The sequence below is a fragment of the Helianthus annuus genome, chromosome 8, assembly GCF_002127325.2.
Source record: "Helianthus annuus cultivar XRQ/B chromosome 8, HanXRQr2.0-SUNRISE, whole genome shotgun sequence".
Taxonomy (NCBI): domain Eukaryota; kingdom Viridiplantae; phylum Streptophyta; class Magnoliopsida; order Asterales; family Asteraceae; genus Helianthus; species Helianthus annuus.
Genome location: NC_035440.2, coordinates 161,982,075 through 161,996,838, shown reverse-complemented (window position 1 = coordinate 161,996,838; position 14,764 = coordinate 161,982,075). Strand labels below are relative to the sequence as shown.

At 37.0% G+C, this 14,764-nt stretch overlaps 1 protein-coding gene across 1 annotated transcript; it reads left to right on the top strand.

Annotated features, from left to right (window-relative positions):
* Positions 1–641: 641 nt before the first annotated feature.
* On the top strand, positions 642–2,014 carry LOC110914398 (putative nuclease HARBI1). Its single transcript, XM_022159192.1, has 2 exons — positions 642–819; positions 888–2,014. Exons 1-2 carry the CDS (start codon positions 642–644, stop codon positions 2,012–2,014), a joined length of 1,305 nt encoding a protein of 434 aa, XP_022014884.1.
* Positions 2,015–14,764: the final 12,750 nt, after the last annotated feature.

Genomic DNA, 14,764 nt, shown 5'->3' with positions numbered 1-14,764 from the left:
TTAATCTAAAATCAATACAGTAAATATGTCTTCAAGCATGACTAGCCTTTGATATCTTCTTAGGGCATGTTTGGGGTTCCTTTTTTTGAGAAAAAAAGGACTTTTGAAAGGAAAAAGGACTTTTCCAAAGTGTTTGGCTTTCCTTTTGAAGGCCTTTTAAAGGCAAAAGTCCTTTGAAGTTTCCAAAAGTCAGGAAATCCTGACTTTTTTTTCCCAAAAGTCCTTTTCAATAAGTTGAAAATAAGCTAAGCCAAACATGCACTTAATATGTATGAGCCCCATCTTACTAACAGGGGTGGAGGTACATTATCTTTAGGGTTGCACGGGCTACGGCTCAAGTTCAGCCCGTAAGACTGAAGGGTATGGGGGTCGGCTGAGGCCCGGCTAGGACCGGCGCCGGTCCCCCACACCGCCCCCCTGGGCTCGGCTCGGCACAAACGGCTCCCCACAGCCGGGGAGGACGGGCCTACACATTTCAAAAAAGAGCCGTTGAACGGCTATAATTAATTTAAAAAAAAATTTCCATTTTTCTATAAAACACACCCATTTATACCATATTTTCCCCACTTTTAACCCAAAACCCTCTCACTTTTATACCATTTTCTCCCCACTTTTATAAAAAAATTATCTTTTCATCCACAATGCCATCTAATTCTTGGTGGTCCTCGTCTTCGGATGAAGAAGAGGAGATGTTTTTCGCAAACGCTGTGCTACGGGCGGGGCAGATTCTTATTGAAGAGGAAGAGGAAGAGGAAGAGGAAGACGTCTCGTCTGAAAAAGTTATTACTAGACGAATACGGATTAACAGAGACCGCCAAGGTTTATCATCAAAAAATTTTATTATCCTTATTCCTTATTTCCTCGTATTTATATATTTTTTACGACAGGAGCATACGAGAAATTGGTGAACGATTATTTTTCGGATGAACCACTTTACAATGACGAGATTTTCAGACGCAGGTTCCGAATGAGTCGCCGGTTATTCACACTGATTGCTAATGATTTGGCGGGGCTAGACCCGTTTTTCACGCAACGACCTGATGCTCGAAATTATGAAGGGTTCACCACGTTACAAAAGTGTAGTGCGGCCATTCGCCAACTGGCGTACGGGACAGTGGCCGACGCTTTGGACGAGTACTTACAAATGTCGGCAAGAACTACGCGGGAATGCTTGTATCGGTTTTGCCATAATGTGGTGAAACTGTATAGCAAAAAATATTTGCGTAAACCAAACTCGTATGATGTTCAGCAGTTGTACCAAGCTCATGAAGCACGGCACGGGTTTCCGGGAATGCTTGGTAGTATTGATTGTATGCATTGGGCATGGCATAACTGCCCGACTGCGTGGCGCGGCCAATATACGCGTGGTGATCACGGCCATCCAACCTTGATACTTGAAGCCGTGGCATCACAAGATTTGTGGATATGGCATTCTTTCTTTGGTCTCCCTGGTTCACTCAACGACCTCAACGTGTTATACCAATCGGCGATCTTTACCGATGCCGTTAATGGAACCGGTCCGGACACCCGTTTTACAGTTTCTGGGGTTGAGTATAGACGTGGGTATTATCTTGCTGAAGGGATATATCCGTCTTGGTCTACAATTGTAAAGACTATTTCATATCCCGAGGACGAAAAAAGGAAAAAATTCGTCAAGCGTCAAGAAGCTGCAAGAAAAGACATCGAACGTGCTTTTGGTGTCTTACAAAAAAAATGGGCTGTCCTTGAACAACCGGCACGTGCGTTCACACCGAAGAGGTTGCGCCTTTGTATGTACGCTTGCATTTTGCTCCATAACATGATTATTGAAGACGAAGGTCGGGCGATTTGTGAGTATGATGAGAATGCATCTTACGGGAACACTGTCCCGGTTGATCCGCCACAACAGGATTTAAACTCGTTCTCGCTAACCAACGACTTCACCCATGCAAACCTTCAACAGGATTTGGTAGAACATATTTGGAACAACGTTAACGTCGCGGACGGTGACGGTGACGAAGACGAATACGAGTAGTTAATGGATTTTATTATCTTCCTTTATGTGTTTTTTTAAATCTAGTCTTTTTTTTACAAATTTTAGGTAGCATAATTTTTTTCTAGGTTATGTAATTTTTATTTATGTAATGGATTTTATTATCTTCCTTTATGTCTTATTTTTATTTAAATGTTGAATAGTTTTTATAAAAGTTAAACAAATAAAATGAATTAAACAATAAAAAAATATGTGGGGTAGGCTCATCCTCCACCCCCCTCAACTCAAAAAGCATGGAGGCCCATCCTCCATGAGATGGTGATGTGGCACCTACGTGGCAGCCCATCCTCATGGGAATGAGCCTCCTCATACCCTTTAGCCTAAGTGTAAAAATAAATCCCGTTTTAAGCATAGAATACCCCGAACAAATAAGAGGTTACCTCTGAAAAAAAGATACTTAAATTTAAAGTAAGTCCAAATTATATACTCAAATTTATATAAATTATTTAATTATTTACTAGTATAGTAATATTTATTTATATTGGTTACTAACCTAACAAAGGCTATCGATTAGCAGACTGGAAGCCGCTGCCAATTGCCAAACTTGTTGAGTTCAATTAATTATAGCTCATAACCCATTGACCCAATTGATTAATAGAATATTATAACTCAATAAAGGATCAGTTAGACCAAGCGTAGTCGTAGCAAAAGGAGGCGTTTTTTGCCCGAAAACGCCAAACAACGCCCGAGTCTCGCCCCCCGGGGCGTTTTTCTTGGGTTTTTTGAATGGCGTTTTAAAAACAACGTTGTTGCCCCATTTTGAAGATGTTGTTGGCCCAATCACATGTAACCCTCTTCTTCTTTGACCAATCACTTTTTTTCATGGTTTTTTTATTTATTTAATTCTTTACACCCCTTTTAACATAATGCCCACATCCACACGACACCCATTATAAAAAAACGCCCCTTTGTTGAGTAGGACGACACGTGACGGACAACGCCCAAAGGTAGGCCATTATTCACCATAACGACTACGCATGTTCTTAAAACTTAAAAGCTCATTCAAATTAAAACAAAACACGTCTTTTGACCATGGGCGGCAATTGAGGTATTGAACAGACGATCACTAGAGTGCAGAGAACAGGCACCAGTGATCTACTATTCCGACGACTTTTCACTGTTCCGACCCTTTTTCTGCCGGAGAACCACCGTATTCTGACTTCCGGCACCCCTAGGTGAGTATTCGTGTATTCATTCATTTTTTTAATTTTGTAGAGGGTTTGTGAATATTGAATTTTGCAAAAAAAAAAAAAAAAAAAAAAAAAAAAAAAAAAAAAAAACTTTTCATGTTAGTTGTTAAATTAGGGATTTGAATTATTGATTGTTGAAACTTATTTCTTGGAGATGAAACTACATTCCAAACAAGCTCTAATTGGGAAATTTTCTCAAGAGAATTTGAGAAATGAATAATTGCATATTTCCTCTCAAAAACACCCTTAATTGCATATTTACCTAAACCTAAATAAAAATTGCGTATTTCTCCTTCTCTATTAAAATGATAAAAGTACCCTTCTAAAATTAAAAGATCTTGTTATCCCGACCAAGCTCCTCCTCCTCCTTTGCCATCTGCTGAAACAAAGACCTCCGACCAGAAAAATCTCCATGACGTTGTTGCGGTCTAAGGTCAACCACTGTCTATTGGATCCGTGAGGCCACTCGTACCTTCTCTACCTTCTGGCGAATACGATGTTTATCGCCAACCACCGTCTCTTAACGATGTGCGTGGACCACAAGGATCTCAAACCGGTCCATCCTTCACTGGGAATCCAGGTTTTGATCGGGAGGCAGTAGCTGGGATGAGTATGACCGCATCTAATTTCAAGAGGATGGGCCCGAATGCATTCAACAAGGATGACAGTTATGGAAGTTGATTTAGGAAATGAATTCTATGAATGCTTGCTTGTGTTGCAGCTTTACGATTTAATGGTTGTATGGTTATGCATCTTCAGTATCAAATTATCAAAATCTTTGATTGTATGTCGGTCGCTTTTTGGTTAATAATTTATCATACACAATTTCTTTCCAGTTGTTACTGGTTAATGTTTGGAGAACCGATGGGAAGAAGTGGCGGTGCTCAAGGGACGCAATGGCGGATCAGAAGTATTGCGAACGGCATATGAACAGAGATCGTCATCGTTCAAGAAAGCCTGTGGAAGGCCAACCGGGCCATTCCGTCTCCAACGGACCTACCGCTACCGCCACCGCTAATGCTGCCGTCGTCTCCACTCCGACTGCCACCGCCGCCACCGGTATCAGCCACTTGAGCCAACTAAATCTGTGATTTGTGAATCTTGTGCAGAAATTTCTTAAAAACTGGAGATTTGGGGTCTAACAAAATTCAAGATTCATCAAGCCATTCCATGTTATCTGCATCATCAATTGGGCTGAAACCAACCGCGATTTCAGTTCCTTCGGAGTTCGGACTCGTCAGCTCAGACTCCTTGCTCAACCCTTTATGTTTGGGGCAACACTTGTGACCAAATATGAAATTTGTGACCAACAGGTAATGAAAAAAGACAACTAAAAAAAGGGAAAATATGTAATTTTCTAAAGTTTAGTAAAATGAAGGGTAAAATAGTCTTTCTATAATTTAGTTTTAATAAACTAAGTTAAAATGGGTAAATTTGCAATTTTACTAGTTAATAGAGGGGAAATATGCAATTTAATTTTTAGCTCGGGTATATATGCAATTTCAAAGTTTTTTAAGGGGATATATGCAAAAAACCCTTTGAGAAATTGATGACATTGGGGTTGCTAGTGATACAAGTCCTCCGCATGTTGCTAATGATGATAGTCCGAATGTTGATGATGCAAGTCTGAATGTTGGTCCTCCTACAACTTCAATTCTACAACATGAGGTATTATCAATTTGAATGATCTTCCTTCATGTCCCTATGATAGGCCATCTATTGCTAGTTGTCACCCTAATCAAATAGATGACTGAAACACATAGTTTTTGTCCTTTATTTTTTCGCGTAGTGAAGCTAACTTTGGTTTTATCATTCGCAACCGCAATCGTTGAAAGATGTTTTTCTAAATTGAAGTGTGTCAAGACGGATTTACGCAATCGAATGGACCCGGAATATTTGAACAATGTTATGGTTTGTGCAGTCAAAAAAGAAACTTTTGATAAAGTAAAAGACGACGATGTTATGAAACAATTTCAAGATATGAATAAAAGAAGAGCGCAAATCTATTAGGTATTTGTTTTACTTTATTTATTATCGTTTTTTTTATTATTGTGTGATTGCACGTTAAAAAAAAATTAAGGATACCCCTAAATAATAAGCTTGTTTTGCCACTACTTAGTAATATGTTTTTCAAAAAAGAACTACTCAAACCAAAATTTAAAAGGTGATCATCATCAAACATAGTAGGAACTAGGAAAAACATATAATCACACAAAGAAGGGATGATTAATAGTTTCTTTCTTGTTATGCCTTGTTCTTGTTTTAATGGATTTGTTTCTCACGTTTAAAAATGTGAACAATAATAATATACCAAACCAAATACATATATATACACACACAAAGAACAAGCACAATACACCAAACATACTTTCTTCTAGACTTCTAGTGAAACCTACCTCAAATGAAAACCGTATGTGTAACGCCTCAAAATTTGAATTTTAATCCACTAGTATGTTTCCTTATGTATTACTATGAAATAAAATAACCAAGTTATTTAACTTAGTTAAATAGTTAGTCAAGCAAGTAAGGAATAAAACTTAATATCAAATGTGACCAAATAGTAAACAAGAAGGACTAAAAGTGGGAAAGTAGGTTGAAGTTTCTATTAAATAGAAAACTTTAGTATGTTAGTGTGTGTTTATGTGTGTGTGTGTCGACACCCTAGGAGAACAAAGAAGTAAAACACTCTAAAATCCAGAAATTGAAGAAGGATTTGAAGCTAAATCAATGCATGAATGAAGAATTCTCACCATCTCATGCTAATGAACATGTGGTAAGTAATAAATTTTGATTTGGTGTTTTTTTCAAGAAGTGGGTTATGATTGAAACATGAAGTAGTATGAAATTAAGTATGAGGAGGTGTTAGAATCACCATATAGGTCTTGGGTTATGAACGATTTTGAGTAATTTGATGTTGGAGGTGAAACCCACTTCTAGTGTTGAAGATGGTGACATGGGTGTGTCACCCATGTCCAATCCTTGTTCAAATCTTGTTGTGCTATGTTGTATGTAATGCATTCTTGTTAGATAGATTGAATATAATATGAATTTGTTGATGTTGTATGTAATGCATTCTTGGAGATTTGAGTGAGTTTGTAAGTAATTTAGGCACCTCTATTGTTCACCACTACACTTGTTATAAACAACAAGGAGGGTCATGAACTTACAAGAAAAATGAAATACAACAACTAATCTATGAGAAAACATCAAGAAGTGTGTGGATTTTTATGAAAGATAGCCTAAGCTAGTCTAACAATCACACATTCATCAAGCTTCAAGCTTGAACACTTCTTGTGGGTAAAACCCACTTATAGTGTTGAAGATGGTGACATGGGTGTGTCACCCGTGTCCAATCCTTGTTCAAATCTTGTTGTGCTATGTTGTATGTAATGCATTCTTGTTAGATAGATTGAATATAATATGAATTTGTTGATGTTTTTGTGTTAATTGAGGAATGAAAGCATAAAGTAGGAAGTAAAGCATGAAACACTTGTACATTATGTATAAAAGTACGTATATTGAGTGTGTTTTTGTATATGTAAACATGTTGCACCCCAAAAGTGTAAAAACGGTAAAAGGGCATCGAGTATACTCACGGTTTGCGAAGAAATTTCCACTAAGGGAGTTTGACGAGTAGTGAGTTGTTGGAACACCGAAGTTACCAATTTTGATTCTTGAACTCTTTGCCCAAACTTGAAAATCTTGGAGATTTGAGAGAGTTTGTAAGTAATTTGGAAGGTGTTAGAGTTGGTATAAGACTATCCACTATCACAACCCAACCCAACCCAACCCAATCTTTTATTAAAATACTAATTTCTCTCTCTTCCACCTACACAACCCAACCCAATCCAATTTTTCACCCACTATACAACCCAACCTAAACTAATATTTTATTATATGAAGAAATAGAAGTGAAATAATAAAAAAGAAAAAAGAATTAAATATTATAAAGAAATAGAAGTTAAATAATAGAAAAAACAATAAAGAATTAATATTATGTTGGTTGTTGGTTGCAACAATTGGTTGCCATACCAACCTGGTTGTCCGTAAATTTCAGTTATTTAATTAAAATAATTTCCTACAATTTTGTCTTATTTGCTATGTGGCTACCGTTTGTGCAATTTGGTCACCATAGTGACTAGTCTAAGAGAGTTAAGTGGTTGGGGTTTAAATGAAGGTGGTTGAGGTTTAACTTAAGGTGGTTGGGAGTTAGGAGGTGTATTAAATGAGTTGGGTGGAGGTTAGGACATTAAAAAAAAGTGGTTGGGGAGATGAAAATTTTCATTTTTAGTCCTTGAACTTGTATTGTTGGTTATTTTATGCTATAACTTTGTTATTTACATAAAATTAAGTATAAATCATGTATATAAGTGTAACTCAAGTAAACTGAATGTATAAATAAGTATTTGAATGCATAAAGAGTCCTAAAACGCGTATTTGTTCGTGAGATAAGTATGTGTTTACGAGAATGATGAGCAAGTATCAAGTATGTGAATAAGTCGAATGTAAAACAACTACGAATAATCAAGGTATAGTCCGTATAAAATGCTCAAGTTTTATTACGATCAACGTTTCGAATTACGTAGCTAGAAGTGAAATACGAATACGATACGGATATAAGTTACCAAAAATAGGGATATAAATAATCTTTCTAAGTAAGGAAGGTTTCAATAGCGAGGCGTTATAGTCGCTTCCTTCTGTATCCGAATCACTGCGTATCGCCTGCAATTGCATAGCTTTCGCACTTGGAGACCTAAACCCTTCCGCTATTAAACATGAATTAATTACTCAAGCAATATACATGAATGAATCATATGCAGATTATTTACATGTCATCGGTTGGCTTAAAACGTTTAAACGTGTGACAAGGACTAGTGAACCACAAGCAGGACTTGCTAGTCTTCTGAAGACTTATTGATTCAAAACCAAGCCTAAAGTACATTATAACCTTTAAATCATATTTATATTTTGCTTCGGAATTAACTTAATTTTGCGGGTTGTCACATACATCAACAAAGAGGCTTCTTCTACATATGGTGCATCGTTTTCTAAATGTGTGGGGTTCCACTAAAAGTAAAAAGAGGTAAGGTTTTAAAGACTTTACTTAATTTTCACTTTATTGGCTTCATAATGGCATCTCTTATATGCCTTCTAACTTAGACAAGATTTTTGGCTTTATGTTTGACAGTATTGATTGATGTGTGTGTGGTGTAATATATTTTTATATATATTTTAAGCCTTTTTTATACTTTTTAGCCAAGTTTTAAATTTATAAAACACGATATTTACTAACACTAAACACACATATGGGCAAGTGCACCCATCGTGAGCGTAGTATAGTGTTGGTAAGATACCGAGGTCGTCCAAGGACACAAGAGCTTTTAGTACCAGTTTATACTCAACGTCTAATCAAATCAAAAGTTAGAAAAGGGTTTTTAAACTAGAAAAATAAAACTAACTAAAATGCTGAAAATAAAAATAAAAGTAAAAACAGATAGACAAGATGAATCACTTGGATCTGACTTGTGTGTAGTGTAACCTTTGATTATTTCCGCACCTTTGCACTTATTTAAGAGATTATCTTAGTTATTGTAGTAGGCCCCTCTTTTAAAGGTGACATTACCCTCAACCCAGTAGTTTGAGTAAGCAAGGATGCAATCCTAAAGGGTCGGATTATTGAAAGATAATTAATTAAGTTATTAATGCATAATGTGGTAGGCCCCTCTTTTGAAGGTGACGTTACCCTCAGCTAAGTAGTCTGAGTCAGCAATGATACAGTCCTAAGTAGCCGGGTTAAAGTTTTAATAGTAGTTTAACTTATTAGGGGATCAAAGAGTTTGGACCCCCGCCATCCAATACCGGTGGGTATTGAAGGAGGTCGTACTAAATTTGACCCAGGTCCTTTGCAGGATCTATACACTGAACAATGGCAAGACTCTTACGAAACCGTTCCCTTAACCCCCGACCAGGTAGCCAACATATCTCCATATAGACCGTGTAGATATGAATGGTGAAAATATTTTATTTTATATAGACAGTAAAATAATGCCAAGACACCACAGACAAACGATAAGGAAGAATCACCTTCAACATAAGAAACTAGTTATTAAAGTCATTAATACATAACCAAATAAAAAGTGTGAAAAGATTAAAAATAAAAAGTATTACACAAAACACTTGTCTTCACCAAGTGATGTAAGAGACTTAGGCAAACATGGCCTTTGATTGTCAAGAACTCTTACGATCAATCTTGGATCCCGAGACGACTCACACACTCTATGATGGACAATGGATGATGGTGTTGTGATGGTGGTGGGTGGTGGGTGAAGTGTGAGAGAGGTGGTGTGCTAAGGGATGAGTTGCAAGAGATCCAAGCACTCCTATTTATAGGCTGAACAGAAGCTCGGCCACGACCCCGTGTCCATTGGGCACGACCCCGTGTCCATTGGGCACGGCCCCGTGTCCATCCTCCTTCTCTTTCTTCATTAATTGCAGTTTGTCTGCATTAGTTGACAACGCCCCCGTGTCCACTGGGCACGCCCCCGTGTGCAGAAGCGTATCTGTACTATCAAGATTTCCTCAGATTCTGCGAATCTTAGAGTTGACCACGACCCCATGTCCAGTGGGCACGCCCCCGTGGTGGGTGATAGAAGCTTCTACAGCTTTGCCTTTTCTGCTGACACTTGGGCATGCCCTCGTGCTCACTGAGCACGAGGCGTGTTCAGTCTTCTCTTTTCTTGTTTTGCTTGGGAAGATGCTGTCGGGAGACCGGGCATGCCACATTTGTTCCTTTTCTTGTATTTATGTTAGATTTAGCTGCCTTTTTGTTTCTTTTGTTTATTTGAGCTCATTTAATCCTGAAAATACAAAAGGAAGACAAAAACACACTTTTTCCAACATTAGTACTAAAAAGGGTTAGTTTTATGCCACAATTGATGTAATTTATATGTTGCATTTTGTGCACATCAAATACCCCCACACTTGAATCTTTGCTTGTCCTCAAGCAAAACTCTTTATAATGTGGCTTTTTCACTCCCAAATGGAATGGGTAGAAGAGAAGGTTTTTGGGCTTGTCATAGAGTGTCGGGATTTCCAAGATTCTTTATTAAGTTTTATTTTTATTTATTTACAATCCTATTCGTCATGATTTATTAAAAACATTACATAAGATAAATTACTTATTAGGGCATAACATGCGTTTTTAAAATTCCATTTATATACAAGTTCACATACCTCACAGGGGATCACTCAACACTCGGCCGAAGATGTATTTTAGTGAATCACTCGAGAGCGGTATGGAACTTACTCCTACCATAAGCTTGCCAAGGAATCAATCCTCCTCCTTTTTAACTATATACCTTTATTACTAAAATAAAGGGTTTAAAATGAAAAAGGGTTTAGGTGGGTAAAAGGGTGTTTGGTTTGGGTTAAGAAATGTGTAGGATCGTTTTCGGACCCAAACAAGTCGATCAAAAGAGTTTTTCTCAGTTTGAAAGGCGGAAACAGACAAAACGAGTTCAATTCAGCACATAAATCACTTTAATTGTTGTTTTGATTGATAAAATGACTTTGTACAGCGTGACGACACTTCGGCAGCACTTCGTTGCAAAACCGGAACCCCTAATGCTGATTTCGCTCGAGAGATCCTATATATAGCCAAGGTGATTTCGCTTGAACACGTTTCAAGCGAAATCTCTTACAATAATTCAAGCGAAATCTGAACTATTATCTCGAGCGGAATCAGACTATTTGGTGATTTCGCTTGAAAGTGACCTAAGTCATTTCAAGCGGAATCTCCTTAAATCCAACTATCTCGTTTTTCGTGCCCTGATATAACTAATTCTATACAAGACTCGATACAAGACGAAGACGACATACGGATGCACCAACAAACTCCCCCTCGGATGTTGACGGAGTCTTCAGTGTCGAGTCTTCGCATCTTCAGTCTTTATCTAGCCTTTGGGCTTCTCTATGAAGTATCTGACGCTGTAAGCATCCTCAATCTTTATCTTCTCTTTTCAGCACCAACAAACTCCTTCAAACAAATATTCTTGCCCTCGAATGTTGATCTCTTCTCTTCGAATACTGAATCTTTAATCTTGTCAGCTGCAACACTCTCAGAATCAGAACCTGACTCTTTGTCATTTAGACTACCCCTCTCAATCAGCTGGGATCACAGTCTGGCTTTCACAGGTTCAGAATCGTTGCCTGACTCAACTCTGCACAAACTCTACCACAAACATAAATTTTATGATATTAAACTTTAACAAACTCAGACACCACTTGTAGTAATCACAAAATGATTTATCATTTGTAGACTCTGATGAACCATTTGCAGAAATATCATCTTCAAAACTTTTGATGATCACTTGTAAGATTCAAACTCTTAAACACACTCTCCCAAACCAACTGTCGTCAAGTTTAGCACTTGGAATTTTGAATATCAGCTCTCCAACACCAGTTGTCGAAAATCTTTTTGTATTATTCAAAATTTATGCTAAAACACACATAAAATCTTTTTGGATTTTTGAATTTTATGAAATGCAGTAAAGAAATGTTTACTGACTATATTTTTGTGAGTTTGTGCAAGAGGATCATATCAGTTTTGAGACAGATCACTAACACCGTTACGCTTGATTTCATTTTAAGTTCACTCACACAAAGTTCAACTGTTTCGAGGTACGATATTAATGTCTTAAGAACTTAAACTTATTCGCGTGTCCCATTACTTGAATATACTCCCGTATCCAGATCCCAATATTCAGTCTTACAGGTGAGTATACCACAGATGATATCTGCAAAGGGGTTAAATGCGAAACCGTGAGAGCTCAGGTCAGAACTTCCGTTCAGCAGAGAGATGACGGTTCGACTTTTGGTGTGTCCCCTTTAGAGGATCTTTTCTTCAACAGCAATGATTATCAATTTTATTGTTTCGTCATTTTTGCTGAGGGCGGCGCTATATTTCAAGCATTTTGCAAAGTATTATACGGGGACTAGGTCAGAATTTCCATTCAGCAGAAGTCCCGGGATAATACCCCAGATATCAATGAGTATAAAGACCTAGTATCTCAGAAAGAGTGACCTTTCAAACAAGATTTTGGGGGTTACCCATATATCCAAGAAATGTTACCCACGATATAAGCAAGTTTGAAATTTTAGGTTTGTATCTCGAAAAACAATTTACTGAATGTGCAAAAACATACTGGCACATCCGCAGTGAGATTGTTTATCACATTTTTCTTTACATATCTTTAGCATGTTGTGATAGTCCACTGATGTACTATGATTTCCTCTTTTTTCAACAAAACTCATTTTGAATTATATCATGTTTTTGTATTTTTTAAATTTTCTAATGTTTTTGGATTTTCTGAAATTTTTACTCCCCCTAAAATGCAAACACATTTAACGAAATTTGAAAATAAACTGTACAGAAATATGATAACTATTGTTTCAAGCTTCAATTCGCCATCCTCTTGGCATAAACAATCAGAACTCCCCCTTTCAACAAACTATTTTCCCATTAAGATTTCAAAACACTTAAGTTTTTTTTAATCAAAATGGTTTTTCCAGAAAATAAGTTTTGTTGATTTTACCACTTGTGAGTACGGGGATCAAATCATCATCTTGTTTTCAACCACTTGTATAAAGATTACATCAAGTTCAACTTAATGACCTTGATTAATCATTTTTTTATTAAGAACCAACCTCTGTACTACTTGTACGTAAACCAATCAAATACAAAGAATGATGCCGACTCATGTTCCACTCTTACCAACCTGGGAACTCCGGCAAGTCAGGTTTTTCATTCAAAGAAAATATCCACCCAAGCCTGACCAGCCTTGGGTGTTACCGAGCTACCAACACTCGGTTTCTTACCTCCCATCTTTTTCTCATAGAACTCTTTAACCCCTTTGAATTTTCGGTCAATCTCCAAAGATATGTTTTACTTTGTGGTTAAAGGCCTTTTCAACATCAAAAACCTTTTTATCATCATAAAATTGGTTTAAAATCTCAACTTTACCAATTTTCTTCTTAGAATTTTCAGCCCGAAGTGGTGGAAAATTATCATCGTCCACAGTCAGAACTGATTTTTCTCCATTTTCCTCAACCTGTGGCTCCTCTGATTTTGTGGAATCAGATTCATCGCCAGAAGATAGCTCCTCTGATTTTGACTTATCAGAATCATCGCTAGAACTATTGACAGACTTCTTAATAACCCATTTCTGGTTGTCAGATTTAGCTCTCTTCTTGTAAAATCTGTTTGAACTTTCACCAATTTCAAATTTTGAATTTTTGAAAAGTTTTGTTCTATTAATTGGTGGTTCAAACTCAATCACTTTTTCCTTCAGTTTATAAACTCCCTGTTTGGATTGAATTGCCTGTGAACAATTCCAGGCAATGTGACCAGTTTTTCCACACTTGAAATAGGTTCGAGTTTTCTTCTTCTGATCCACAGTCTTCATCTCGTCTTGCTTCTTTGCAAGGAACTCTTTGTTTGACTGCTTTCTGAATATCTTTTCTTTCTCTTCTTCAGAAGATGTACCTGAAACAAATGTCATCTTTGATTTAAAATCTCGAACATATTTTTCATTTTTCTGTTGGAGTAAAACCCAACCCTTTCTTTTTGAAATTACCGTTATGGTTTGGTTTCTTTTGAAAACCAGAACCAGAACCGTAACCTTTTTTCTTGTTTTCTCTTTGTTTAACTCTTGAGGTGTATTTTTTAGGTTTATCATTAAGATTAAAATCTTTTATTTCAGAAATGTTAATTTCTGTTAGTTTGAAAACCTTGTTTATCATCTCAGTTTTAACACCTCTTATTGGAAATTTCTCATCAGAATATAATTTGTCCGAATCATTCAAAGTATATGCCACTTTAAATGTTTCATCATTCAAATTAGATTTTGATAACAGGAATTCTTTATCATAAACTCTTTTGCCCTGTTTTTCATTTTGACCCGGAGTGCTGGACTCAGACTTTGACTCTGACATAGACTCTGACTTTGATTCCTCAGTTTCATCGTTATCTAACACCTTGTTTCTTACCAGAATCCTTTTTGTCAGTCTTTTTCTTTGTGTCTTTTTTCTTTTCAGTCTTCTTTTCTGGAATCTTTTCTTCAGTTTGTTCTTCTGTCACTTCATCCTCTTCAAATGCCTTCATGCCTTCAACAGTTGGATAGATCCTGTCAATGACATAAGAAGTACATGAGTAACTTTTCAACAAACGGTTTACTCTCTCAGTCTCAATTCTTTGCAACTCCAATTTCTGTTCAAGAGCAGCACATTTCTCGATGTAGTTGTTCACAACTTTCTGCTTGATCATGAACGCTCCCTGAAGTGTCTTCATTGCTGTTGCTTGCTCTTCATTGGAATCATTGTACATGTTCATAGCTTTGTTCAACACATCATAAGATTCCTTCAACCTGTTCATGTTGTTGACCAACTCGCTGTTTTTCTTCTTCATGATCTCACAGGTTTCACAATTCACAAGAATCTCTTTTGCAATAATATCTTCATTTATCTTGAACTTTGGAACTTCTTT